General features: G+C 48.9%; 12 protein-coding genes across 12 annotated transcripts; 8 read left to right on the top strand and 4 right to left on the bottom strand.

The window, feature by feature from the left end:
• Positions 1-1,008: 1,008 nt before the first annotated feature.
• N7518_004510 (putative ABC transporter) lies at positions 1,009-1,236 on the top strand (the record flags this gene model as incomplete). The annotated part of the gene is made up of 2 exons (XM_057185437.1): positions 1,009-1,077; positions 1,111-1,236. The coding sequence occupies 2 exons, from the start codon at positions 1,009-1,011 to the stop codon at positions 1,234-1,236; spliced, it is 195 nt and encodes a 64-aa protein (XP_057042207.1).
• Positions 1,237-4,388: 3,152 nt separating this feature from the next.
• N7518_004511 (uncharacterized protein) lies at positions 4,389-6,488 on the top strand (the record flags this gene model as incomplete). The annotated part of the gene is made up of 1 exon (XM_057185438.1): positions 4,389-6,488. One exon carries the CDS (start codon positions 4,389-4,391, stop codon positions 6,486-6,488), a length of 2,100 nt encoding a protein of 699 aa, XP_057042208.1.
• A 1,416-nt stretch (positions 6,489-7,904) lies between these two features.
• On the top strand, positions 7,905-9,080 carry N7518_004512 (uncharacterized protein; the record flags this gene model as incomplete). Its single annotated transcript, XM_057185439.1, has 1 exon — positions 7,905-9,080. The coding sequence occupies one exon, from the start codon at positions 7,905-7,907 to the stop codon at positions 9,078-9,080; it is 1,176 nt and encodes a 391-aa protein (XP_057042209.1).
• Positions 9,081-9,667: 587 nt separating this feature from the next.
• On the top strand, positions 9,668-10,146 carry N7518_004513 (Guanylate kinase sub-group; the record flags this gene model as incomplete). The annotated part of the gene is made up of 2 exons (XM_057185440.1): positions 9,668-9,827; positions 9,887-10,146. The coding sequence occupies 2 exons, from the start codon at positions 9,668-9,670 to the stop codon at positions 10,144-10,146; spliced, it is 420 nt and encodes a 139-aa protein (XP_057042210.1).
• A 1,762-nt stretch (positions 10,147-11,908) lies between these two features.
• Positions 11,909-13,434, top strand: N7518_004514 (uncharacterized protein; the record flags this gene model as incomplete). Its single annotated transcript, XM_057185441.1, has 6 exons — positions 11,909-11,988; positions 12,048-12,606; positions 12,657-12,723; positions 12,795-12,841; positions 12,905-13,074; positions 13,134-13,434. 6 exons carry the CDS (start codon positions 11,909-11,911, stop codon positions 13,432-13,434), a joined length of 1,224 nt encoding a protein of 407 aa, XP_057042211.1.
• Positions 13,435-14,157: 723 nt separating this feature from the next.
• On the top strand, positions 14,158-16,171 carry dbp9 (ATP-dependent DNA/RNA helicase; the record flags this gene model as incomplete). The annotated part of the gene is made up of 4 exons (XM_057185442.1): positions 14,158-14,356; positions 14,410-14,486; positions 14,555-15,033; positions 15,088-16,171. 4 exons carry the CDS (start codon positions 14,158-14,160, stop codon positions 16,169-16,171), a joined length of 1,839 nt encoding a protein of 612 aa, XP_057042212.1.
• A 164-nt stretch (positions 16,172-16,335) lies between these two features.
• Positions 16,336-17,976, bottom strand: N7518_004516 (uncharacterized protein; the record flags this gene model as incomplete). Its single annotated transcript, XM_057185443.1, has 1 exon — positions 16,336-17,976. One exon carries the CDS (start codon positions 17,974-17,976, stop codon positions 16,336-16,338), a length of 1,641 nt encoding a protein of 546 aa, XP_057042213.1.
• A 197-nt stretch (positions 17,977-18,173) lies between these two features.
• N7518_004517 (uncharacterized protein) lies at positions 18,174-18,965 on the bottom strand (the record flags this gene model as incomplete). The annotated part of the gene is made up of 1 exon (XM_057185444.1): positions 18,174-18,965. One exon carries the CDS (start codon positions 18,963-18,965, stop codon positions 18,174-18,176), a length of 792 nt encoding a protein of 263 aa, XP_057042214.1.
• Positions 18,966-19,127: 162 nt separating this feature from the next.
• Positions 19,128-19,507, bottom strand: N7518_004518 (uncharacterized protein; the record flags this gene model as incomplete). Its single annotated transcript, XM_057185445.1, is given in 2 exon segments — positions 19,128-19,199; positions 19,217-19,507. The coding sequence occupies 2 exon segments, from the start codon at positions 19,505-19,507 to the stop codon at positions 19,128-19,130; spliced, it is 363 nt and encodes a 120-aa protein (XP_057042215.1).
• Positions 19,508-19,953: 446 nt separating this feature from the next.
• N7518_004519 (mitochondrial 54S ribosomal protein mL60) lies at positions 19,954-20,449 on the top strand (the record flags this gene model as incomplete). Its single annotated transcript, XM_057185446.1, has 3 exons — positions 19,954-19,994; positions 20,065-20,294; positions 20,397-20,449. 3 exons carry the CDS (start codon positions 19,954-19,956, stop codon positions 20,447-20,449), a joined length of 324 nt encoding a protein of 107 aa, XP_057042216.1.
• Positions 20,450-20,850: 401 nt separating this feature from the next.
• On the bottom strand, positions 20,851-23,019 carry N7518_004520 (uncharacterized protein; the record flags this gene model as incomplete). The annotated part of the gene is made up of 1 exon (XM_057185447.1): positions 20,851-23,019. One exon carries the CDS (start codon positions 23,017-23,019, stop codon positions 20,851-20,853), a length of 2,169 nt encoding a protein of 722 aa, XP_057042217.1.
• A 2,802-nt stretch (positions 23,020-25,821) lies between these two features.
• Positions 25,822-26,208, top strand: N7518_004521 (uncharacterized protein; the record flags this gene model as incomplete). Its single annotated transcript, XM_057185448.1, has 2 exons — positions 25,822-25,986; positions 26,152-26,208. The coding sequence occupies 2 exons, from the start codon at positions 25,822-25,824 to the stop codon at positions 26,206-26,208; spliced, it is 222 nt and encodes a 73-aa protein (XP_057042218.1).
• Positions 26,209-26,221: the final 13 nt, after the last annotated feature.

Below are 26,221 nucleotides of genomic sequence, written 5' to 3' on the forward strand. Positions count from 1 at the left end.
CGATTGTTCCGTATATGTTGAATGGAACCCATATAGAGCCTGCTTGTTTACCATGAACTCCACGACTTGGCCGATCATATGACGGAAAGTTCTATCATGCGAAAATTGGCTCCCTGTCCGCAATTCCAGAGGTGAAGATCAGGACAAGTAAAAAAAAATCCAAAGTAGAATGGTAGAGGATGGCAGACTAGGGATACCTAGTAAAAGAGTGCCAAATGTGGAATCAATGGAAGGTAAGTGAGGTTAGAGGGGAATAGCGAGGTGAAAGAGAAAGAGATGAGAGAAAAGCTGGCATTTATAGACACGCTTGCACTTCTAAACGTGACCAATTACTTCTGAGCGGTGCCTGATGTATCGAAGATGATTGCTATCGCATTGAAGCTGCTGTTACCCACGTAATTTGATGAACGGTTTCGGTAAGGATGCAGAGCGGCCAGGGGTCGGATTCAATTAAAATCAGGGTTAGTTTCCTCCGCTACTATTAACATTGTCCTTGACGAGCAGACCAAAAGGACTACTGTAAAGCGCCAATTGCCTTCTAGCAACAGACATATCGCTGTATGTGAGCTCATTTCCAAAATTGCATTCCAGTAGCCATTTGCCCTGTTGGTGCAGCTGTTCTATGGCATTCTGCAGCTAGTTTTCGTTTGGTCTAGGAGGTGCGAAGCCGTATTACTCCAGAGATCAAGTACCCGATTCAAATATGACCTTATTATGGGCTGAATTACTGATGTAAGACTCGCTCAATAAAATTGACTCTTTGGAAGAATGTAATCCACTTGTGTCATGACTATCAAATCAGAAGATAAAAAACAAGCATAGAAAAGAACATGATCTCAACAGTTCATTTCAACGCGTTTGTCAACTGCTAGCAAGCAAACGGGCAAATTGGTGTGACACTATTGGTCTCAAGCTTTCTCATTGGATATTTCTCATTAGACTTCCCTACCTCTGTACGTACCCGTTACTTTCCTGCCACATACAGCAGGAGCCTTCTTGACTTGAATGATGTGGATATTCCTCCTTGTGGCAGCTGGATCCCTAGTGGTCCTCATAACATCGATATTCCCAACCTTTGTAATCCCCTTGGCACCTGTCACATCCAAATAGCCTTTTGAGTGTCGGAGGGTTTATGGTCACGCAGAAGTTTCCGTTTTGGAAATATGTGTTTTACTGCATCGATTACCAGGTATCCTGATGCACTTCTTTCAGAAGCTTATTTTGTTGTCAGGATAATCACTCATTCGCTTGGGATCTGGAATAGGTTTATGTACTCCATGGTATGATGGTCAATGAGCTTTCTGAGCGAAATTACTTGTGGTGCCGATTGTCGATGCATACGGATCAGTGTCTTATTCGGGGCACTGAAGTGATATAATCGTATGAGTTAGGAGGCCGAGCGAGTCGAGCAGCCTTGGAGATACTCTGTGTTCGACTAGGCTATGGGTACTGTCAATATTAATTAGTTTGAGTGGACGTAATTGATAGAAGATGGATTTGCTTCCACCTGGACAAGGTTCGGAAACTTCATCCGGAATGGCAGCCACCAATCTCCCGAGAACCTAAAGAGGTCCCCAATCGAGCAAGCTGTTGTATATTCCGTAGCACCTTGATAGTACGCCGGGCTTGAAGTATAGCCACGGGGACACTTGACTCACATGGCTGCTGGCTTTCGTATCACATCAGATAATCCTACTTACATCGCGTGCCGAAGCCTAAGTCGTCATGAAAAAAAGCCTATCTGGAGCTGACGAATCATGTCATCTACAAAGGAAAACGGGGTGATGCGCAACGCAATATGCAAGTCATGTACTCCGTATACCGATGTACCATGTACAAGAACCTTCTATAATGTTTCTGAAGCCGCGAGAGAAGTCTCTCGAACCGACAAAGGAATAGAGTTGGAATGAGACTGATTTCCCCTCATCTTCATCGTCGAAGCACCGTTTATCAGTAATCATGAAAGAGCGGTGAAGATCTCGTCCTCGGGGAGCTGATGCCATCGCGCAGAATGAAGCAAGGGGGTGGCTCCCTTGACCATGTTTGAGTTCCCCTAGGTGAGTCAATGAATCACTGGCGGCAGATGTCAACGTGATCACACCATGAATTGATATGCGAGCAAAGCTTGTTCGCTGTTTTTCCATGTCCAAGTATTCAGATATTTCTTGTGGTGCACAGCATGTTCTTAGTACTCCCGGTCTATATTGGTGAAGACAACACTGGAGCCGCATGGAGATCCTGAGTTATATCTGGAGCGGAGCCCTTTTCCTGGTTCGATCTTTCAGCCGCTTAAGCTGAAGATATCCACCCCAGTCTAATAGGATTTTGATCAGCCCGGGATACATGACCAGGGTCCAAGATATATTGGATGCTATCGGCTACGTATAGTTTAAATTGGTTGTTGCGAGCTCTAACCTTGTAGTGTTGTCATTCCCACACGTGCGGAGTAAACATTCCTCAACCCTCTTAATCTAAGATGCAAGGGTGAGAATCCATAAGGGCAATGATAGACCGTCCGTGCTGCATGTCATACCGATCTGGCCAGTTCTGCCTAGTGAGAGAAGGTTTCGACCAATTATTTCATCACTAGGTCGATATAGTGCACCATGTATAGAGTACTTCAAAACTTTAGTCCATATCGTTGAACCGATAGCAGATTTTCATAGGTTTCCCTCCAGTGTGCGTCATGAATAAGAAGTATGCAGGCGGAGAAGAGACAACGTCCAAAGATATCCTGCCACATGGAGGGGCTCTGACTATATGCTAATGCCATGCAGCGCTCGTCCCTCTTCTTGTGCTTGACATCTGTGGTTTCTATGGTAGAAGTAAATTGAGTCATTCCACGGTGGCGATTGTATCGGGACACATACAGGTGTCTGCCTACAGCCTACCTAATATAAGAGAACGTGGACTAGCCGTAGTTACCTAGTCGTGAGCTGCCGGCTTGCAGTGTCATCCCCACCGACATTTCCCCGTGTACCGGATACATTGTCATTGTATTTGAGGCCTGCATTGACCAATGCGACGAAAAGAGAATCAAACAATAACAATCGGAGCGAAGGAGAATCTAGATTTTCCGAGAACCGAGCCATAGCCGACAGGAACAGGATCCTTTTGGATTGACAAGGAAGAACCTTTACGGCGGAGGCGATCATTGGGCCGCAAAGCCGGTTGGGCGTTGGGTGTGGGATGCAATTAGGGAGAAATAGGAATGAGGAATGCGACACACGAAAATGCAGAACACGGGATGGGAAAAGAAAAGGGAAGGAAGGAAATAAAGTAAATAAAGTAAATAAAGATAAGAAAAGTCAAGGGACAGGTCAACCATGGATCCCCAGCAGTCAAACCAAGGATTTCCCCTCCAGCGGGTCCCGAGCTTAAAAGTACCAAACAATAAATAATTAGAATCCATGGATCGGAAACAACATATTCTATTTAAGTATTGTACAAGATACAATATACTACAATATAGTAATTATTCTAAATATTCTAAATATTCTACTGATTCTCTGATCTAAATACATGTAAATAGATAAATACAAATACAAATATAAATATAAAACACTGATGACGCTATCCCCCACTTTCTTCTTTTTTTTCTTTTGTGTTGGGTACCGAGAGCCTCTTCGTGAAACTTTTTTTTTTTTTTTTTTCTAATCCTGTGGTCCTGTACCTGTACCTTCGGGTTATTCCTCTTCCTGCTCGTTCTCTTTATGGTCTCTATACTCCTCTGAGTCCTCTCCTTTTCTAAATATCTTTCCCTCTCTCCGTCCTTCTTTCCCCTTGAGATCTCAATCAAATCACCCCTCACTTCGTTGTTATTTCATCGCTGCCCATCGACTCCACTCTCCCCACTGGGTTCTAAGACCGTCAGGCAGAGGATCCTAAATTCTCAACCCAACCTCTGCAGCTGCAGTTCCTTCAACCACTCATCGGCTGCCAGAGAGGTCATTTTCTATTTTCTTCCTTCTTCCTTTGACCCAACGCGTCCGCCCAACTCTTAGCCTTACATCCCACTTCGATGGAGACGTTGCGATTTGAAAAGTACCATCTTGCTCCCTCCGCTTGACAGAACCCGTCGCCCGTCGCCTGCCATCGCCCGCTGCGATCGGCAGGTCCGCTTACTTGTTTGAGTGGCCCACTTGGGTTGGGCACTGGCGAGAAGAGAAAGGGAAAAAACGGATCCATTTGGTCAGATCTACGGGGTCGAGAGGGGGGAAGAACAATATACATTCTGACTCATCGTCAAGGGAGCAGTGGCTTGCTGTAAGTTGAATATCGCTGGAGCCCTGTGGGAGCCACCCACGTCGCCCTTGTCGGAAACGGGACCAACCCTGTTTTTTTAATTTTTTTTTCGCTAGACACCCGATCGCCTTGCAGCCCACATAATGGCCGGTAAGGGCCCCCGGCCTGCCTGCGTCGAAGATTACGACGAAGAACAACAACACACCCTACCCGACACCAGACTTTCGGCCATTATTGCTGCCAATACAGCTGCCAAATTATCCTCCAGGTTGGAAAGATTCCAGGAGCCGCTGATCGACGGTGCCAGTGACTCAGGCTATTCTAGTCGCACCGCCGCTACGGTTAATAGCACCCAATCTGCGCCGTCGGGCGGAAAAAGCCCCCCGATCCCTCTTAAGCTGGACACTTCCAAGCGTAACGACCTCGCCAGGAAAAGTTCAACCAGAGAACGCAAGGACAAAGAACGATCTCGACCCCCGCGCGAAGAGATGATGGTTGGTGCCTATCCGGGCGCTGCCCATCACGCTCACGTGCCCCGGTCGTCGTCCAAGTCTCGTCGACGAGAATCTGCCCATATCCAATATCACGACAATTATTACGACTACGGTACTCAGTACCATCAATCAACCCCGATTGACCACCGACAGAACGACTACTCCTACTACGCCCAGCCACGCCCACCCATCCCAGAATACTCATCGTCCCCGCACAATCCTCGTTATGCCCCCGGCGCCATAGAGAACATTCATGTCAGTCACCCTGGTCGACCCAGCCGCTCCAATTCGTATCACACCTATCATTCCAACGGACGACCCATGAGTTTCCACGGTATGCCACATGGAATGGGTTCTGGAATGGCATCTCCGATGTACTCTCAGCACGGATACGATCATGGCCCTCCACCAGCCAGCTCGGCATACATGCAACCATACTCGTCATCTCCATACACGCAATCCTCTTACTATGCCCCATCGGCCTCGGACTACCTCCCATCGGAGTATCCACGAGAGCGGTCCCTGTCCCGGGAACCGTCACGCCGTCGGTCCTCATCGATCTATACTGCCCCCAACCCACCCATGGACTCTGGGGCGTATTCGCCATGGTTTGATGAAGATCCACCCATGGACCACTATTCCTCGCGAGATGTTGTCCGTGACCGTCCTCCTCCAAGACAACAGGAACAGGATGAAGACTACTATCGGATGCCACCGCCAGGAGCTAAGCCCAAGCCCAGGCCACAGATCCACCAGGCGAAGCGACCAGAGCGGCCAGACCTACCGCGGAAGATGCATACCTCTTCGGGTATTGTCCCATCTCAACGTCTCCCATCCAGGGGCATGGATAGAGAACGAGCCATTGACAGAGAACGAGGCATGGACAGAGAGCGAGGCATCGACAGGGACAGAGGCATTGACAGAGAGCGAGGCATCGACAGAGAGCGAGGCATCGACAGAGAGCGAGGCATCGACAGAGAGCGAGGCATCGACAGAGAGCGAGGCATCGACAGAGAGCGAGCCATGGACCGAGATTTGGACATGTCGGAACTTGCAGCTGCCTTGCCGGTGGTTCAAGACCGCGCCCATCATCGAGTTTCAAGGGACGCCCCGTTGCCAGAGAGAGCCCGTAGCCTACGAGATCACCGACGATCCGTGTCCTACCAGGATGATCGAAGGTCTGCTCAGGTGGCCGTGGCGAGCTCTCGGCGACGGAAGCCAACCGAGTACTACTACGATGCCCCATCCAGCGCCGCCGGCGATCTCGAAGATCGCGAGCGTGAAGCCGAGAACTATCAGGCAGCCCGATCCGGCCGAGCCTCAGCGCCTGCATTACCTCTCTCCACGGAGTCCTTGCTCCCTACCAAAGCGTCTCACCGCAACGGGAGCGAGAGCGGCAGCCAGAACAGTCGGTCGAGCGGCAGCCGCGGCAGTGCCACGGCCTCACAGAAGGAAGATGACAAGAACATGACCCTCACGTTGAACGGATTCCAAATTGGATTTGCACCTGAAGCAGTCGCTGGCAAATCTATTAACATTCGTGCTGGGGAGACTGGGGCTGTCCGATTGAACATCGGTGGCCCGCGGCCATCCAAGCCGCGTGTGAACGGTACCAGCTCTGATTATGCGGGTAGCTCCAGCCGTCGGGAACTTGAAGATGTGGTGAGGCGTCCGCGGGATGATAGGCGGTCGGAACGACCTAGTCGTCGAGACAGCCAGTCGACCTACGGGACTACTCGCTACCATTGATTTGTTACCCACCCTGTTAGATGTGTCATTTTCTGTGTTTCTTTTCTTCTATCGTGGCCAGATATTATTTTTTGTTGTGATTTCATCTTGTGTCTACATAACCGTGTGGCTGGCCTTGTTCATTTTTCAAAAGTTTCGATTGCTTTGCGTTTTTTTTTTCTCTTCTTCTTTGGGATCGGGTGCTTGTGCAACAAAAAAACAACGGGAATTACCTAAAGCGAGGCTCTGTTGGGCAACTTGGGAAACGGGCTGGACTTTGTCATGAAGTACGGAGTTTTCTGTTGCCCAATAGTCTCGCTAAAATGGGAGGACTTTTGTGTGATTTCATTTGCAACTGCTGGCTCGATTTTCTTTCTATATTTGTGTGCTTGGGTAAAATGGTCGGGCACAAACCCCATGATGATGTGTTTATTATGGCGATATGATTGTACGATTCTGATGACCTGCAATGACAAGTCTGATGTGCTTTACTTTCCGATGTCTTCTTTTTGTCAGCGTTTCTTGTATAGCCTTTCTTGTTGGGCCCGTGTCTTTCTCCTGGTTACCTTGTTCGCGACTCCGAGTGGCGGAGAGAGATTATACCCATGTCTGTTTACTTGTCATGTCTCAACAGGTCATCTTTTTCTTTGGCCATATCTATGATTTTATGTGTCTTGGTATTTGGTATTTGGTCCCGCTGGGAGCCTCGTAGTTCCCTTCTTGGGCTTTGTATTCATTCGGTTGATTTTTGCATTGTTGCTGATCTCCTGTGTTTTATCGTCCATCGGTCTTCATATGTTTTCCTGCTTTTGCTTCTTACTTGGTTTTGATACCCCGCAAGCTGTCTGGGCGTGATCACAGCTTTCGACTGTGTATGTCTCTTTCGGAGGATTCCAGCGGGTGGCATTTGTCGACTTGATATAATTCATCCATTATTAAACCCGTTTTCTATAAAAGGCCATGTTTCAGATTTAAATAGAAGTCAATTGCGATCGACTCTTTTTATAGATCGACCCACGGGTGGCCCAACTCTACCCGTACACGGACCCGTGGACGCCAGTCAGTGTGGGGGATGATGTAATCAGGTTGCCCGTGACAACCACTGTAAACACCAGTCCCCAGCCTCTTCTCTCCAACCTCCTCAATTTTGTGCCAAAAGTCAAGCTGAATCATACATATGGGTTAGAATTTCCCAATCTTCTTATCTTAATATTCTACTATCTAAACACTGTGCTTCGCTTTTGCCCACATTCTGCACCCACATTCTATACCCACATTCCAGCGTGTCAGAGATCTCTACCTACATCTGGTGTTCATCACTTGCCTCAATGTATGTTCATGTACCTCATACTCAATCTCAAGAATGCTGACATACTAACGATCCGATAGTGAGTCCAGTCTTGAGCCGGGTGCTCTTGACCACTCTAATACTCCACCATGCCTCCATTTTGGCCGACCGGACCCTCCCCCGACATTCCAGGAGGAACCGTTGACGGACTCTATGTCCGGGATGTCAACAGCGAGAACATTGCTAATACCTTATCTTCGATCGACCCTAATACCCATAAGCTCCTCCCACGTGACTCAGACGACTCGGATTCCACGCCAAAATATGGCGCAGGCACGGTCGACCCGCACAGCATCAAGATGCAAGGCCTGATGGCTTTGTTTGCCCTTATCGGACTGGCATTTGTCATAGGAGGAATCTGGTTCTTCTTCTGGGCCAAGAACGGCGGATTCGTCTGGCGCAAGGGCGACTGGGATGACTACAAGTCCACTGTTCTGCGACGAAAGGGACCCGATGGAAAGACTCTCAGTAACGCCACAGCGAGTACCAATCTCGGTGGCGGAAGTGTTGTCGGCAAGGGCTACACCGACGACGGATACTCGTTTACAGAAGGATCATACGACGACACAGCGACAACTGTTACGGAGGAGAAGTCACGGCGCAAGAAGTTCAGAGAAACCGCTAAAGAGAAGCTTCTCCGGCGCAACAAGCACGAGCAGTGGGAAGGCGCAGACGATGCCGACGTACGCGCCTACCGAGCAGAAAAGCCCGCTCGCATTGGTGGCATGAACCGCGAAGCCGACGGAACCTACAACGGCAGCGACTACGACACCTCCGCCCCGCCTACCCACTACCAACAGAGCGAGATGAGCCATGCTCATGACTTCGCTTACGAGCAGCCACGACATCAGCACCGTGATCCCTCCGGCTTCTCGTTCACCCAAGGCAGCGAGGATGTTATCAGCCAAGTAACCGACCAGCCTCGGATCCGCGACCCATCAACCCGCCGCCACAACCGCCGTCGTGAACGACGCAGTGAGCTTGCCCTACCCGCCCCACCTTCCGCACCTTCATCTCGTACTAGCAGCCCCCGCAAGTACCGTGAGCGCCGCTCTGTGCCCCACGGCCACTTCACCGAGCCTTTGGATTTCTCATCTGCGGGATCCCGTTCCGAATACCAATACTCCAACGTGGACACCGAGGATTCTGGTACCAAGAGCTACAAGCATCCAATTCCTGGTTTGACGAAGGGATACCGCCGCGATGGGCGGAGCCGTCGTCGTGACAGTCTGAGTGATAGTGAGGGCGAGACACAGTACTCATGAATTACGACCGCAGATCGGGCTAGGGTTTGATGTACGAGATACCCTACTTGATGTATGGGATTTGATTTTGAACGTTCAACAATTATTGGGTTATGGAAATAGCGTGCTTTTTACGGCAAATGCCGATCGACTTATGGATATGGATATGGGAAATTGCTTGGGTCATGTACATAATGAAGAGAATCACGATGCAAATGGATAATATGTCTGCACTGTACTCCATAGTATGTGTAGATATTGAACTCGTTGTTAGCCACCTAGGCATGTTTAAACGGTTGCTTCCGAGTTGTCCGGCATACACTTCAGCTCTACACCATTTACTTGCTTCAAACCACAACCTGAGGTTGAGATACACATGGGAATTGTTTCTTGTGCATATTCAACTACCACCTATCTCAAATTATCGTCAAGCCAAGAACCCCGTCGTTGTTGACGACATACCTTCCTGTACGTCATCAACCTCCCAAATCCACAACATCCTAATCCCTGCAACAGCACCCCAAGACCGCCGACCACTTATCATCTCCGGCCCCTCAGGCGCAGGCAAAGGAACCATGATTCAAAAGCTCATCGACACACACCCCCACATGTTTGAACTAACAGTCTCCCACACAACGCGGCAACCACGCCCCGGTGAAAAAGACGGTATATCCTACCACTTCGTCTCAGTCGAGACATACAACACCCTCAAGCACAACGGGGATCTGATAGAAGACGCCATGTACACCGGTGCCTTCTACGGCACGAGTAAAGCAGCACTCGCCGAAATACTCGACAAAGGTCTCATTCCTATTCTCGATATCGAGAGACTGGCGTGCAGCAGGTGAAAACAAGCGGGTTTGACGCCCGTTATGTTTTTGTTAAACCGCGGGATCTTGGTGTGCTGGAGGAGAGGCTTAGGGGTCGGGGGACAGAGAGTGAGAAGAATATTCGGGCTAGACTTGATCGCGCGAGGAGGGAGCTTGAGTTTGCGGAGACTGCGGGTGTTTTTCAGAGGGTTATTGTTAATGATGATCTCGGGAGGGCTTATGCTGAGCTTGAGGATTTTGTTTTTGGGTTGGGCTAGGGTTGTGAGGCTCATTGGCAGTGTTCACCTATTTTCGATTTAGAAGTTATTATTGGAATGGGAAGACTCTCTCCAGGCTACAAGAATGCCTCGCCAACTAGGGAGGTAATCAGCCACTGAGGCGACATTTGGTGTCTATAGTCAGAGGTGTAGTCCGCCGGCGAAGATTCGGCGTCCGGGGTAATAGGTTGCAGCTGCGCCACCGGGTCAATTTAATACTTGAATATGGTCTGTAATAATTCTGAACGTCTGTTGTGATTGTACTCTACCTGCGCCAGTTATGCGTCCTGTCTATGACACTCATTTTCAAAAATGAAATAGGACGCTCAGGTTGTTGATGGTGTGATTTACGTTTTCGGCAGTTATGAGATTCAACTTGGTCCGTAGTACACCTGCAAATCATTTTCTTCATCACGTTCCTGTAGAAGCATATGCCGCATTTTCCGCATTTTCCGGATCAGATAGCGCTTAGCTGACAGGTACTTCCCTGATAGGCTTCGCCACGTTGGCAGTGTCACGGGTTGATTCAGGGGGCGGCGCAGGTACACCATACCAGTTGGTTGGTTATGTATTTCCGGGGGGTACTAAATCTGGAAGGATGGCACGGATAACTCGGTCAATGCATCATATTCGTTCCATCCATGACTCGCTTTTGGTGGCTTCGTCGGTCTTGTATGTATGGTCCAGAAAGGTGACTATTAGCGCCGTGGATGTTGCTTTTGGAGAAAGAACACCCGAGGAAGTGGCGATAACCGTTGCAGGGTTGCCGATACTGTAGATCTCGATGCTCGAGCACCCCTCCAACCGTCAAGTTGGAGCAAATGAAATGTTCGGAAGGCAGACTTGACTTCTAGTTTTGGCATAACCGTCTGCCGTGGACGGCGGGTACATGGTGAGACCGTGATGAGCCTCGATCATAGTACATATTGATATAGGTCAACTCACTCAGGATAAACAATTCCATACGACCCCTGGCCAAGATGCCATTGCTAAAGGGTTTCACAGTACGGAGTACCCCTCGGTCATATTTTCGCAACGGAGATTATAGACCAACACATTCGAGTGTTGCTGAGCAAGGTTGAAGGGCCCTGGGGAAAAGAATGCTATTGATAAACCCGATAATTTCTCAAGAGAAGAAAGTAGGAGAGCTTTGTCCTCGAAGCTACACCACATCTGGGGTTTGTAAAAGGCGCAGTTACTGACGCTTTGATGACCAAATTGAAACCTCCAATGACCTTTACACCGTAATCCACCTGCATTGCATTAGCGCCTGCGCTTCAATGTCTTATTGGTTACCCTGAATGAAATGGTAAATCGTGAGCCATAGCATTCGAGGTATATCAGCCACAAATAAGTTGAGCCCCTCATTAACAGGGATCTCATTGGATTCTACTTCCACTCAGCGATCAGGTGCTGGTTGCCAAAGACTTGCCCGCGAGTGAGCGCTTGAGAACAAACCAACTTGGTCCATATCATACGCGCCCTGCATATACTATCTCTCTTAAGATATTGGTGATATAAACGGTCCGAGCCGCATGGTACTGGTACTGGAGGGGTGTAGTAGATGAGAGATATAGAAACCCCAAGGCTTTTATATTTATCTGCCTGATCTTCCTCGATTTCTAATTTCTTCCTCTTGTATGTAAAAGTCATGGCTTCGAACTGGGTACTTCATCACGAGAGCAACCGATGGGTTCGGCCCATCTACAACCATTCTGGTATGCATCCCTGGCTGCATGAAGACCGATTGCAGTAACTGACCATGACAAAAGGAGAGTTTCTTTACGAATGGGACTGCCTGGGTGGCGAGTTAACTCCTGCGATAGCAGGTCAAGATTCAAGGTTAGTCTTTTCCTTCTTCTTGTGTGAGAAGTCCGGGGAGGTAATCCGTTTAATAAAAGCGTCGCGCCATGCCAACGAAGCACCCCCGAGTCCGCGTTTCCCACGCTCAAAGATGCATACGGACATCAGCTCCCATTTCCCCCAGGGCTAGACCCTCATGCAAGTCGCCTAGATCATGTACATCAGCAGGACCCGCTCGATTACGGCCAAACATATACCAACGATCGAATGGATTTCAATCCCCGGACCCCACCGACCGGATACCAGCAGCTTGTCCCTCACCGAGTGGATGATGGTATATACCCAGGTGCAGGAACAGTGACAGATGACAAGGCAAGCAGTCCGCCCGAATGGAGCCCGGGAATGCAGTACAAGGTAGCCAGAGACACAACCGGTCGCAGAACAGGGTCTGCCAGCATATCCGACCGTAGCGATGTCACTAGCTCGTCAAGAAGTGATGTATCCATTCCCGAAATCCACGTCGAGGATCTGCAGGGATTGAGTCTCGGGGATCATCCAGCCTCGCATATGCTGCTGCCCTATGGGGCCAGCAGTCATAGTCACTGCAATGATTCCATTTCCGGGGATACCCAACGAAAAAAGCATGACAGAAAGGTGGTAAGTAAAAGTTCCTTCCTATTTGGACTGATTGGCTGATTTTGACATAGCAAAAGTCCTTGGAACCTGCATACGTGATCCCCGGCAGTAGCGGCGAACATGACACACTGGATCCTCGTAAGCAACAGCCTAGGCCCGCTTCATGCATATCCGAAAAAAAGAAACTGACGATAATTTACACGCATCAGGCTACAAGAGGCAGAGCGATCCTCGGAGATTTTTCCGAGTTGGCAGGGTTTGTTGACCTCACATGCATGCCATTTTAAAGCCCTGCTGATAATTGATTGCGATCATACAGGTCTTTTCGATGCTCTGGCATGAGAATGCAGGCTGGCATGGAACTATCGTCAGCGAGAAGCTTCCCCCATCGTCAAGCCCTTTCACACGGGGCAAGTATCAAGAGCCCATATACAGTAGCATCCGACGCATGGTAGTGGTCAAAGAGCAGAAGGGCTGCTGCTGGTGTGTGTACGTGGGAAGCTTTGCATCCGTCGATTGCATTGTATCATACTAATCCATCATTTTAGACCCATCACTACCTATAGTGGCCAAGGCGTGGCGAAAGCCGGGGTTGACCGCAGCAAACATGCCGTCATTCACATGCGAGGCGATAGACCTCGAACTGTGAAATCCGAGCCCCGGATGGCCAAAGAGCCTCTCGAGGTTGATCCTGCCAGGCCTGATCAGAAGCTAGATTGCATGTCCCGAGTGAACTTTGGCAAGGTTTATACCGTCGAGCACAATGTCAAAGTCCTCCCCGTGGGCAAGATCACGGAAGCGTCTCGGGCGAGATTCCTAGAATACGCTCAGGGTGAGTTTATCAACTAGGGATAGAGCGCATGAGCATAGAATTGGTCCACAAGAAATATGCTTCTATGTCGATCTACATTGCCTGTGGGGAGATGCATGTCGACAATTCAACTTCCAGACTTCCTGTTTTGTTATTATTAGTTGTATTTTTTTGGTTCAGGAGAGCGATACGGGAATGGCATGTAACGTCTGCGGTTATTTGATTTTGAATAGCGAGTTTTATTGAATGGTTCTTCAAATTTCATGACATCTGTATCTGATCTTGAAGAAGATGGGCTTCACTTGCAGTAAGTCAACGGTTTAGAACAACTGTATCACAGCTTGGAATATGTCTGCCTAGGAGGCCTTTATGCTCACTAGTCAAGAACTTTCCACTCTGTTCTGACAATCCATGAAAGATTGGTCTTTAGACTTAAATGGACCTATATCGACTACCGAGATATATTTTTGGCTGGGGGTAGGGTAGGTCACAAAAAAGCACTTGTCTACATATCCCCGAATAAGATTACAGTGCAGATCTATACCGAACTTATCACGCATCCTTTAGATTAGCAAAGCCTCCAAGACTCAGAGATTCTCCTCGATCATTTATAGTTGTTCCATGGAGCTCCGCCTGAGGCAGCAAGATTATGTCATACATAAAATCTTCCAATTCACCGCCCGCAATAAACTCACCGCCCGACAAGATTTCCAAAAAAAGTTTCAACTTCTGCAGATTCGATCAAGGAAATATCTAACACAATGGCGATGAAACGCAAGTTAGATGCAAATGATGTTCCATCCCCCGAGGCCGCTGGGGTGGAGGATCAGGAATTGGACTTTGAAGCCCTCAACCTCGATCCTCGATTGCGCCAGGCTCTGATCAAGGAAAAGTTCACCAAACCCACTCTTGTACAGTCCAAGGCGATTCCGCTTGCTCTGGAAGGAAAAGATATTCTTGGTGAGACGAGCCTCTTGAATCGATGAATCAAAAAGCAGAGCTGACAGAAATAGCCCGTGCGAAAACTGGCTCTGGCAAGACCGCCGCCTATGTCCTCCCAATCCTGCAAGCCATCCTCCAGCAGAAGACTGTTCGTTTCCTCTTTCCCCTTCTATATATGTACTTGGTATGGAAATCAATCTAACACTGTACAAATAGGCCGATCCCTCCTCAAAAGCCACAACCGCTCTTATTCTTGTCCCCACTCGCGAGCTTGCAGAACAGGTCCAGAAAGTGATCACATCTTTCGCCTGTTTCTGCGGAAAGGATATCCGGTCAGTCAACTTAACACAGAAGGTTTCGGATGAAGTTCAGCGCTCGATGCTGGCCGATTTCCCGGATATCGTTGTGTCGACACCTACCCGGGTTTACAGCAATGTCAACAACTCCGCTTTGTCGCTCGATAAAGTCACTCATTTGGTTATCGATGAGGCAGATTTGGTTTTGTCATACGGATATGACGAGGAAATCAATGCTCTCGCCAAGGCCATCCCGCGAGGCGCGCAGACATTTTTGATGAGTGCTACTCTCACTTCGGAGGTAGATACATTGAAAGATTTGTACTGTCGAAACCCTGTGATTCTCAAGCTAGAGGAGAAGGAAGAGAAGGGTGCTGGTGTCAGCCAGTTTGTTGTCCGGTAAGACAATATGCTACAGCCGTTATTATAGCAGTTGCTAACTCAACTCCACAGATGCGCGGAAGACGAGAAATTCCTTCTCACGTATGTCATTTTCAAACTGCAGCTGATCAAGGGCAAGGTCATCATTTTCGTAGCCGATGTGGACCGATGCTACCGTGTGAAGCTCTTCCTCGAACAGTTCGGTCTCAAGAGCTGTGTCCTGAACTCAGAACTTCCCATTAATTCGCGGATCCACGTTGTCGAAGAATTCAATAAGGGTGTATACGACATCATTGTCGCAGCCGACGAGCAAGCAGTATTGGGAGTGCCCAAGTCGAAGAAGTCGCGCGAAGCTAAGGAGGAAACTGAAGAGGAAGCAAAGGAGGAGATGGGAAGCAGCGAGGATGAAGAGGCAGTTGACGAAAGCGGAAAGGAAAAGAAGCCGGAATCAAAGAAGCGCCGCAAGATGACCAGCAAAGAAAAGGACTACAGCATTGCTCGCGGCATCGATTTCCAAAATGTCGCCTGCGTTCTCAACTTCGACCTCCCCACCAGCTCCAAATCCTACACTCACCGCATCGGACGTACCGGCCGCGCTGGCAAGGCAGGAATGGCCCTCTCATTCGTTATCCCCACCGAGCAATACGGCAAGCACCGTCCCACCTCAATCCCTAGCACAAAGCATGACGAAGCCCTGCTCGCCAAGATCATCAAGCGGCAAGCCAAGCTCGGCCACGAAGTCAAGCCCTACCACTTCGAGATGTCGCAAGTCGATGCCTTCCGCTACCGTATGACAGATGCCCTGCGTTCAGTGACCAGACTCGCAGTGCAAGAAGCACGAGGACGTGAAATCCGCCAGGAACTGATCAAGAGCGAAAAGCTCAAGCGCCATTTCGAGGAAAACCCCGAAGAATTGCGGCAGTTGCGCCACGACGGCGAGCTGCGCCCTGCGCGTGTCCAGGCGCATCTCAAGCATGTGCCTGATTACCTGATGCCTGCTAAGGGACGCAAGGGTCTCTCGAAGGATGTTGGGTTCGTTGGGTTCTCAAAGACGAAGCAGAATCGCATCCGCAAGGCAAGAGATCGCAATCGTGCGCGTGGGAAGGCTGGTGGGAAGGTTGATCCCCTGAAGACGTTTAATCGTTCCAAAAAATAGTTGCATAGTTTTGAAATCTGCGGGCGTTTTGTCCGGATACCATTGTATAGTCAGACATGAATAAAATAGTTTCAATTTGCGCTCTTGATTGCATGCGTAGGATGTTTTCTTTTTCGCTTCAGTGATATACATTGTACATAGATCATTGTGCATACAGTAGATTTTTATAAATAAACCAATAATTCTTGCCCATCCAGCGATCTGATTGTTTCAGGTTCAACGTCTTCCAACCCTGAACCGAGCTCGATTTCGAGCCATTTCTTCCCCCTCCTTATCTGCCGAATGTGCTTTAGCACATCACGCGCATTTTGAAGGTGATATGCATGGATAGAAGAATCCGGCAAGCCTGTTTGCGGCGCGGGGACTTCATAGGACGGCACAGACGAGTCGTGGGACTCCGTCAAATCTAGAAAGCCAGGGCCGATGCCAAGCCATTCGACATCTCTCCAAGATCTGTTCCACTCTGGGCCAACAGTATCAGGGCTCTGTGGAAACCCATCCGGGTCTTTCCCAACCCATTTCAAGGCTGGTAGCCATTCGCCGCAGCCCTCGAGGTCCAGCCATTTCAGGCAGTACGTCGAACGGGATAGCTGACGGAGAATACTCGCAGCTTCGGCCCAGTTGTTGTCAAGGGCGTCTGGGGCCAAGAAGCGGGCCACTGAGCTGCGAATCCAACTAGTGGCAGCGCTTGGGTTCCGGCACGGTATAGGCCAATGGGCAAGCGAGAGATGAGTCAGGGTTGGCAAATGTGCTAATAGATTGAGAAGACCAGTCCAGTTTGCAGCACTAGGTGTCGGGTGTGCTAGAGATAAGGCGCGGAGTTGGGGGAAGCGTAGAGTCTGGGAAATGGCCTTGGGAAGGGACGGAGTTGAAAGACGATCAACCATAGCTTCCTCTCTGCCGTTATAGACATCTTCATCCCACGAAGCTGGAATAATCTCCTCTGTTTCATGACCTGAGACTCCCACGACTGGAGCCTGCGAGATGATCACCTCGTTTGTGAGCTGTTTCAAAGTTATCCAGTTCCCCAGAGCATTTCCCAGATCCAATCGCACGATTTTGAAATCCCCGTCAACAGCTCCCGATTCGTTAAACCCTGGGATCTCCTTGCCAATTTGATCCTGATCATGCCGGGTCAAAAAGAGCGGCTTCAGTCCCTTCATGTACCCTCTCAGTGGCGGGCCTCTTGCGTACACAGCGACATAACTCAGTAGCAGTTCCTTGATATGATTTGGAAGATGGGCCAGAAAAGGGCCATCATATTCAAGATGCCAACACCAGTTCAAAGCCATTGTTTTCAGCATCAGATGTACCAGGCTCCGATGGTCCGGGAACAGCGACCCCGGGAGGCGAACCAGCCGGTGTATTTCCTCTTCTGGGGATTCTGGCATCCGGTAGTGCGATCCTTGATCTCCCGCCGGATCCGGATTTCCAGCGAGCCAACTCGCAGGTGGCGGAGGTCCAACAGTTGGTCGAGTTGGGCGGACCCCGAATACCGTGCGACGAGGACCGGGGCGAGGTCGCGGTGGCGCGGTTGCAGGGAGCTCCAGTACATCCCGAAGAGACGGATGAACTGAGCGGGGAGCCAAAAACGAGCGCTGAGCACGTTGCGAGCTTGGGGGATCATCGGATGAAGCACTAGGCGTCTGTGTACGTCGGAGGTGACTGATTAAGTCGTTGACTGACGTCGCTGACGCGGAGCCCTGTACCCCAGACCCGCCATCATGACGAGACCCAGATAATGCAAGGCTGTGATGTGCTAAGTTGGCTGGCTTTGCGTGAAACCGCTGGTGCTTTTTGGGCATCTGTGGTCGAGCTGCGGGTTTGACGAAGTCAAGTGTCTCCGGGAAGCTTTCCCGCTTTTATCGCTTATCGCCCCCACATTTGATGGGCTGACATTTGCGGCTCAAAAATATAGAAAACAAAAACAAAGACTGGCAGAATGACTCACTGTTGCTCATAATAAAATCTATACAATGTTATACAATCTATACACACGGGCTCAGATATCCCGAACCCAAGAATCATCCTTCATATGGCCCTCACGCTTGGAACCCTCTTCCAGCCAGGTATCCACCAAGCCCTCCTTCGGGTCCTCGTCGGGCAGTCCGCGAGATCGGCGAACGTCCAAGACAAGGTTCCTGATCTTAAAGGTGACCTCTTTGCGCAGCTCGACGGCTTCTTTGTCGTTCAACAGTTCATCGCTCAGCACCCCTAGGGGCAGATCCCGGGAATCAGGGTATTTCTTCTCGACCTTCTCTTTCAACTTTTGCCACCGAGATCTCACTTCTCCAAATACAGCATCCGGGTCCACCTTGGAGCCAAAGGTAACGCTGACATGTTTGCCGGGCCGAGGAAGGAATCGTGGGAATTCCCGACTCTCGTGCATAACATCGTCGAAGCCTTCAATCCACATCGGAACAACATCCGGACACTCTTTCGGCTCTAAGATGAGCCGTGCGATTCCCCACTTGAAATAGCGCATGGTCTTTCGTGGCGACTGGTGAATCTTGCCTTCGGGGAAGATATGGACCCACGAATTCGAGTTGCAGGCGTAGGCGGTAGGTGCCATGTGTGAGTCCTTGCCATCGGTTGTGTAAGCGACTGGCAGGTCCGAGAATGGATCGACACAGACATTGTGCCGGCTCCAGTGCTGAAGTTCGGGTAAAGCGCGGTGGTGGTCAACGGGGAAGGGACCCTTCGATAACAAGCGAATAGCCTCGGTGACAGCGGGTTGAGTCAAGCCACCGAATGCGGAATGGGCAGAACGGTGAGTGGGCAGGACCTTGCCCATTGTGAAGAAGAGTGACAGTGGTCTTATCTCCAGTCAGTAAAACCATTCATAGAATCATTCGGCTAAACATGTAGATACCTTGCCTGATAACAAATATCGTAGCTTCCAAAAGACCACCGCTTATTCCAAAATCGCGGAGGCAAAATGCCCCATACTAATGGGTCATCCATTCTGGTATTCCGGCGCAATGTCAGCCATCTTCACATTTGCAGTATGGGTTATCTCGATCCGAGGCTAGTAGAGGCACATACACGCTGATATGATTGGATACTATTTTCAGATAAATCAATTAGCAACTGCACTGGCTTATTGAAATTTCCAAGATTGTTGTGTTTCGGCATACCTGTAATCAATCCTCGCTTCCGTTGCGAAACGTCATGTCGAGAATCTAACAGCTCCGTGAATGCTTCCTTCCCGTGGCATTCTGCATGACAGAAAACAGAAAGGAAGCCGCGACATAGACCCGCCACTCCCCACATTGTTGTGTTGGATAAAGCCCTCCATGGGAGGGATGGGGACTCCGCCGTTGCGCTCGAGTCCATGATGGATGGTGTTGAACTGTTATACACAATCCATGAACAAGAAGAGGCTTTGCACAAGCTACTAGGAGCTTGGAAAGTGATAAGTTCTCCGAAGAGCAGATGTAATTGTCTCAAGCGTACTTCGTAGTTTAAAAAAATATCGCGTTCCTGGAAATCGACAGATTCCCGAAATCACATGATTTTGGTTGGGGTAACCATTCAGTAAATCATTAGAGGTCAGCATTACCATTTTTCGATAATTTGACTAGTTGAAATTTAAGATAAGCAATTAAGCTTACTTTCCAAGTTACAAGCATTTTAACTATTCCTATATCAATTGTCTCAATGAGTGAATGGGCTCTAGCATCAGTAAATTTTGTATACATTCAGCGCACGGACCAAGTACACTCCCGAACTCCGGGCACGATTTTCTCCCGGCTACACCCTGACAACACCACCAACCAACGATGTTCAAATCAACCCAAGCACTATTTGGCGGTCTTCTCTGGTGCGTCTCCAGCCTTTCGCCCGCAGCTTCAATCATTAGAACCCAAGCTAACATTCTTCCCGAATAATAGGAAGACCCCGTGGCGTCTCTCCTCCCCTCAGAAGGCACGACAGCGCAAGCGCCTGCGCTCCGTGGACAGAGTCGTCGACACCGTCAGCGCCGCACTTGAGCGCAATGGTCAGACCTCGAAGGCTGTGACCCGGTGGTTTGCAGAGATGCCGCGTGAGGAGGAAATGCTGCCGAAAGACAAGTACACTCTCTTCGATAAGAAGGAGAAGAGCTACCGGAAGAGCATTCACAGTATGTTTTCGTGCCATTTTTACCCCCTCCCCCCATTTTGACACCAAATTGGTATTCATTACTATGTGGATCGGCTGAGCTTACCAATTTCTTTACCTTCAGAGCTGCCCAAGTGGACTCGTGTCAGCCAACGTGTCAACCCTCCCGGTTTCTAAACGGATTCTTCTCCCTCGCACATGTACTATACATCCGAACTCGACTCTGGCGGGGGACTTGTCGGAGCGAAAAACAATATATGGACAACCGGAGTTTTGGCTTTTTGGAATTTGCAGCGCGGCCACTCTGAAGAGGATGGTGGCTTACAATGTTCCATGATTACCCCAGCGCTTAGATCAGGCTTTCAATTCAAATGCATTTTGGCAAGGATATTTATTTCTGTTTCGCTTCGGGGTATATTAATGATATAGATGCAGCGACAGACATGGTGGTAGTGACCGTATGACACCAGAAGTGATGGATATGTGCGTTTCAAATGAGTGTGGAGTTCGAAACTTGCTTGGGTTGTAGATAGGGCAGAACAAAATGAATGCAAGGGTTTGGTGTGAAACGAGAAGAATCACGAGACAAGGAAGTTTGGAGCTCTTGTTTTCTCAAAATCATAGTTTGGGATCAGTTTCCCGGACGCAGTACGACAGCACTTGTTGACTTGAGCTGCCACCTCCTTGATCCTGCCCCGATTGACTCGGCCTTCATGGAGGGCTTTGTGGACACGATATCCCCGGTGGACTTGTTGCCAATCATCAAGCTTCTCTTGCCAGCCTGCCCCTCCTTCATACCAGGCATTCTTCTGCGCAGTGGAAATTTCAAAGCCTTGGGGTGGCTTTGGCAAAAGCCAGCAGCCTGTATCGACATGACCATCTGGCGGTTCCTCGATCGATTCATCATACAGTGTAATAGTGCGAATGGCGTCTCGTATGCCAGATACCTTCCGCTGCTTGTTCACTGCGGCCCGCCAGGAGTCTATACGAGGAGTCTGTGCGCGTTTCCTTCTGGATATAGGGTACTTTGGTCTGGGACTGAAGACTGGCCGAGGATAAGGAACGTTGAATCGTGGGTCTCCCCGCACCCGACGTGCATCGGTGGAAACTCTTGATACGGGATCATAGACCAACCATGTTTCTCTATTCAGCCAGTGGTTGGCTAGCAAGGCAAAATGGTATGGCTTTTGCCCCGGGGTGAATTCATTGAAGAGCCATAACAGTTTCCGATCCAGCCTCTCCATCATCCTGACCTCCCAATCACTCAACTCATCGACAGCGCTTCCTGTTTTGAGCTGGATTTGATCTGCGGAGCATCGAGTGAGGTCTATGTCTGGCCTTTTTCCTTGACGGCGGGACTGGCCGGGATGTTTTGAGTCACACATAAATCGCCATTCATCAGACAACGCTGGTCTGGCTTTCGAATTGGTCCCTTTTCCTCGAAAATTACTTCTGGCCGGGGCCGAATTCCATTGGATAGTTTTGGTATATGTCCGCCGTTCATTAGCAAACAGAACCTGATTTCCAATGAGGAGTCTGGAAGTGAACGATGTTCTATCTTCGGAGATATGCAGGCGTCCTTCGGTACGATTTCGCTGCCTCTTGAGATGACCACGAATGGAAGAGCTGGAGTCAGAGACATAGCTAACCAACAATTCGGACCTTGGCGTCCCGGGAGGGCCAGATGAATCCCTTATGTTGTCAAATACCCCCTCTTTGGGCCCCATCTGCAGTCGGGCTGACCATCCACGGTATCTGCCATGATTACTATGTCGATGGAGTGGTTTAGGTAATTCTGTGTGCATTGAGCCTTTTGGCTCCGCTAGCTCATATTGGAAATCCTCATGTTGCATGACAGATTGGATCTGACATGAGATAGCCTGAGATCCCTCACCACGCGACCATGGTATCGACCCTCGGATCTGGTAAGATTTATTCTGTCGGTATGGTAATGATTGGACCTGCTGAAACGGCATCGGTGCACGGGTAGCTGGCTTTGCTGCATTCTTGCGAGAATTGAACCAGGGTTGGTCATCAGAACTGCCATCATTTGGCTGCAGTGGGTCCCTGAGAAGTTCCTCGAGAATTGAACGAGTGATAATTGGTTGATTATTGACCAACGTAGATTTCCGTGGCAGGGTTTGTCCCGGTATGTCTTCTTGAGCTTGCGGCCGCACAGAGGCCGGCGCTGGAACAGTTTGGGGCATTGAAACACTTTCCTTCAAAGCTCCATGACATTTGGGCCGCGAAGGATTCCAGATTTCATCGGCAGTCGGAGAATCATCATAGCTCTTGAGCCAATCTGGTAGCCAACGAAATCTTTTCGGTTCTCGACGGTGCTTTTGCTTTTCCACGTCGCCAGGATCCCACCAAATCCAAGTATAGTCGTCTCGAGTCGATTTCCACGTCATCAACTTCCAAATTCGACTGAAGAAGTCATGAATTACCCTTTTGTTTCTCTCGTGTGTCGGACGCTTAACCCAGCCATACCATGTGCGTGCGTATCGGGTGTTTGTATTTTTGCCTGCTCTCAACACCTTGCTTCGATTGAATCGTCTGATGAACCCCCCAACCTTCCAAAACACGACAGCGATTATAAATATTCCAACAGTTCCGGCAAATAGCTCAAAGAATACTACGGGGTCAATTTCCTTATGGACTTTGACCGGCGTGTTTGGAGGTCGTGCGGGAAGACGTGGGATACCGGGACTCAGGGAGTGACTTTGTCGAGTGGCTAGTGGCGCCATTTAGCGGAGGCCTGGATATACTCTCCGGGAATCAGTAAAGATAGAGAGCAAAATGTCGTCGGGACTGTCTTCTCGCAATGTGCAGATGAGAGATGTTGTAGAGATGAGGAAGTAGCAAGGCATGGAACTTTCCTCCCATATCTTACTTGGATTTTTTCTGTATATATTCGTCATAGCCATTTCTATTTTAAATCTTTCTTCCTGAAATTAAAATGTGATGGCAAATACTACACATCGTGTAATACATATTCCACAATGCTTGAGGTTCCATGTCTATCTATACCGAGCTATTTGCGGTTCATCCAAGTCACGATCCATCAAGAACAAAAATAAAAACGTCGATATTTACTATTAAACATGAGAAACCCCGTCATGGTTAGGCTCTTGGATTCACCTCTATATTCCTGATTGAGCCACATTTGATACATCCCCTTCCAAAATGTATTGCTGTTCATTGCATTCTCGGGCAGCGGGTCACTCTTTCATATATGGAAAGCATATAGCTATTCCTAGGCAGTGTAAGTTCATTGTCGTAAAGGCTGTGAACAAGCGTCAACACAAAACATCCTATTTTGATACTTGGATCAATAGCCAATGCAGTCAGCTTCGTGAGGATCCAATGTCTTTAGGTCTTGCTGAATCATGTTTAACTGGTTCTGTTAGCTCTCAAATGGTATGTGAAGAATAGAAGACCATCCAGATGTATATTTGTGTGGATGTATCAATTTGGGTTGTCTCATGCTGTGAAATCAACTATCTCACAACTCGACCTCGGTTCTCGGCTAAGATAAAACCATCCAAGGGGGTATGCTCTTATGGGTAGATAATATTTCAAAGTTGACATGGGATGAAATCTTGGTTGCTCTCCACTGAAGACTCGTCGATTGTGGAGAAGGTTGTGTTCAAATGACGATACCCCATAAGTCAGGATTCTTCGTCTACGTGGCTTGCCCTGTACTTTTGGCAAGCATCTGCTCCTACTACTTTCGGTTATACTGATGATTAGATAGCAATAGTATAGAGGTTGTCCAGGTATGTGGGTGATAGTTTGACTCACATTCATGCATAACTCGATCATTGAAGCTCAACCACACACGTTCGCTTCTTTACCCTCTGTATAACTTGATAGAACTCTAGACAAATACCTCTGAGTGGCAAAATACTCTATCAGTGACGCAACAAAGCTCCAAATTCTAGACATATCAGATTCCCTTTCACATGCCAATTTCGAACAAGATTTCGGGGACCATATAGATCTCAGACGAACCTAGGAAATCGTCAGCAATTCCAGTCAGGAAGTGCTCGGTTGATATGCACTTTCCAAATTAGGAAAGAACCCGATCCACAGCCACACCGATACCGCCACTCCTTGCTGTTCCAGCCACAGATCAGCCACGCTCGAGCCACTTACGGCTGATATGGTGGCGGTGCGACCTATTGGCTTTGTTTCTCCCTATTTTGCTTTTGTTGGGCTTCAGGTTCTGCAGATTCGTTTATTTTACTTTTTCCAGTTCTGATATGTTTTTTCTTCAGGCCAACATGATGATTAGTCCCTTTTGGTCAGTGTCTCACTTCCCCAACACTTGGGATCGGACTTTATTCTGCATGCGCCTGCGTCACAATCTCCTGCCTGAGGATTGGACCCCTAAAAGCAAAGCCTAGCCCATTTTTCAGTATAGTATTTGTCCCGCTGCTCCGGCGGGGCGTCGATTGATCTAAATTATTGATGAGATCGTCGGGACGATCGCCCAGCTCTTGAAGGATATCATAGGGTCACGGAGAAATGGCTCAAGCTTTTATGGGGTTTCCTTAGATCTCAAACCAGTTCCCTGGCATACACATGGAATCTCTATCAAAAGCCGAGTATTGGCCGGGCCAGTGAGGCTGATTTATGCATTTTATCAAGTGTTCAATGCTTGTTTGCCAGTTCGCCCGGCTGTCACAATATCAAGGCTGTAATCCAAGATCTCTGCTATACATCCGTTAGGCAACAGAATTATTGGAAGGTGAAAATTCTAATATGTCTTAAAAATGGTAGAATTCGATAGCACAAAAATGGCTTTGGAGGTTCGAAGCGAGTTCGAGGCGGGATATGTCGGTGTTTCCGAGTGGCGAACACCATGTCCACTTGACTCCACCACCGCCACAAGTTCACCATTAGAGTGTGGCTTGAATTGCTGATTAAAGGGGCTACGTTTATGTGTACGACCACGATGACCACGAGACCACGATGCCCACGATGAGATACTTGCATACAAGTGATGCGCCACATCTAACAAAGGTCCAGCCATGACACCTTACGATTCACCAGATGCTAGGAGCCGAATTACCAGACACCGACGCTGCGATAAGGACGAAAGGACGAAGGGACGCTGTGCATCAACCCTCTCCTTGATCCGTGCACGGAACTATTGAGACGAAAGGCCTCAAGGTACTACGCCATTATCTTGAGGTCCTGTATCTCAATTCACAACTCGTATCCTTGCACATGAACGTCAGCCGTACATGCCAAGCCGTTTCCCTGTCAGATTGTTAGGTTTCCACATGCGCGAAAAGACTAAATCAGAAGCTCTAAATTGTACAGATTATGGTGGAGCCCCTATTGTGAGGAAACCCGGGGTCGATCCTGACACTAGCTTCAGATCTCCTGCGGTACATCTTCGATCTCACAGATCTCTTACCTGCTCCACACCTGATATCTCACTAGTACGCGTACCCATCGATCAGCCCAAACTTGAACTGAGTCCACACTCGCCCCACTCGATTCCGTTCCGGAACGTGCTGTTGCAAGGATCTTGCAGTATGCCGAGCAGACCTTTTATTGAGCTCACAAATCTTTTCCTTGGCTATCCCAGGTACCTGGTCATCGACCATGCCGAGGCTAATCCTGTACTTTTGAATGGTGGCGGCATTTCCGTGGCCCCCATCGTGAATTACCACAAGATTGAGGTTATGGGTCCGAAGTATGTGCGTTATTGATCTTCGGCGAGTGCCATGAGGTATATGAAGCCCTGAGTACGGCTATTTATACTTCATCTGATTCTCATATTCATCCATATCATTAATCATTCTTCCTATTATTCTTGGCTCTCTTTTATCCAATTCTTCTTGAATTATACTTCACGGTTACAGTTCCACGATATCTCCCCTTACTTCTCAATTGGATTGAAGTGGATCTTCGAGCTTTAACCTTTTTTTCGTC

This window comes from Penicillium psychrosexuale (assembly GCF_028828465.1).
Source record: "Penicillium psychrosexuale strain IBT 29551 chromosome Unknown utg000003l, whole genome shotgun sequence".
Classification (NCBI taxonomy): Eukaryota; Fungi; Ascomycota; class Eurotiomycetes; order Eurotiales; family Aspergillaceae; genus Penicillium; species Penicillium psychrosexuale.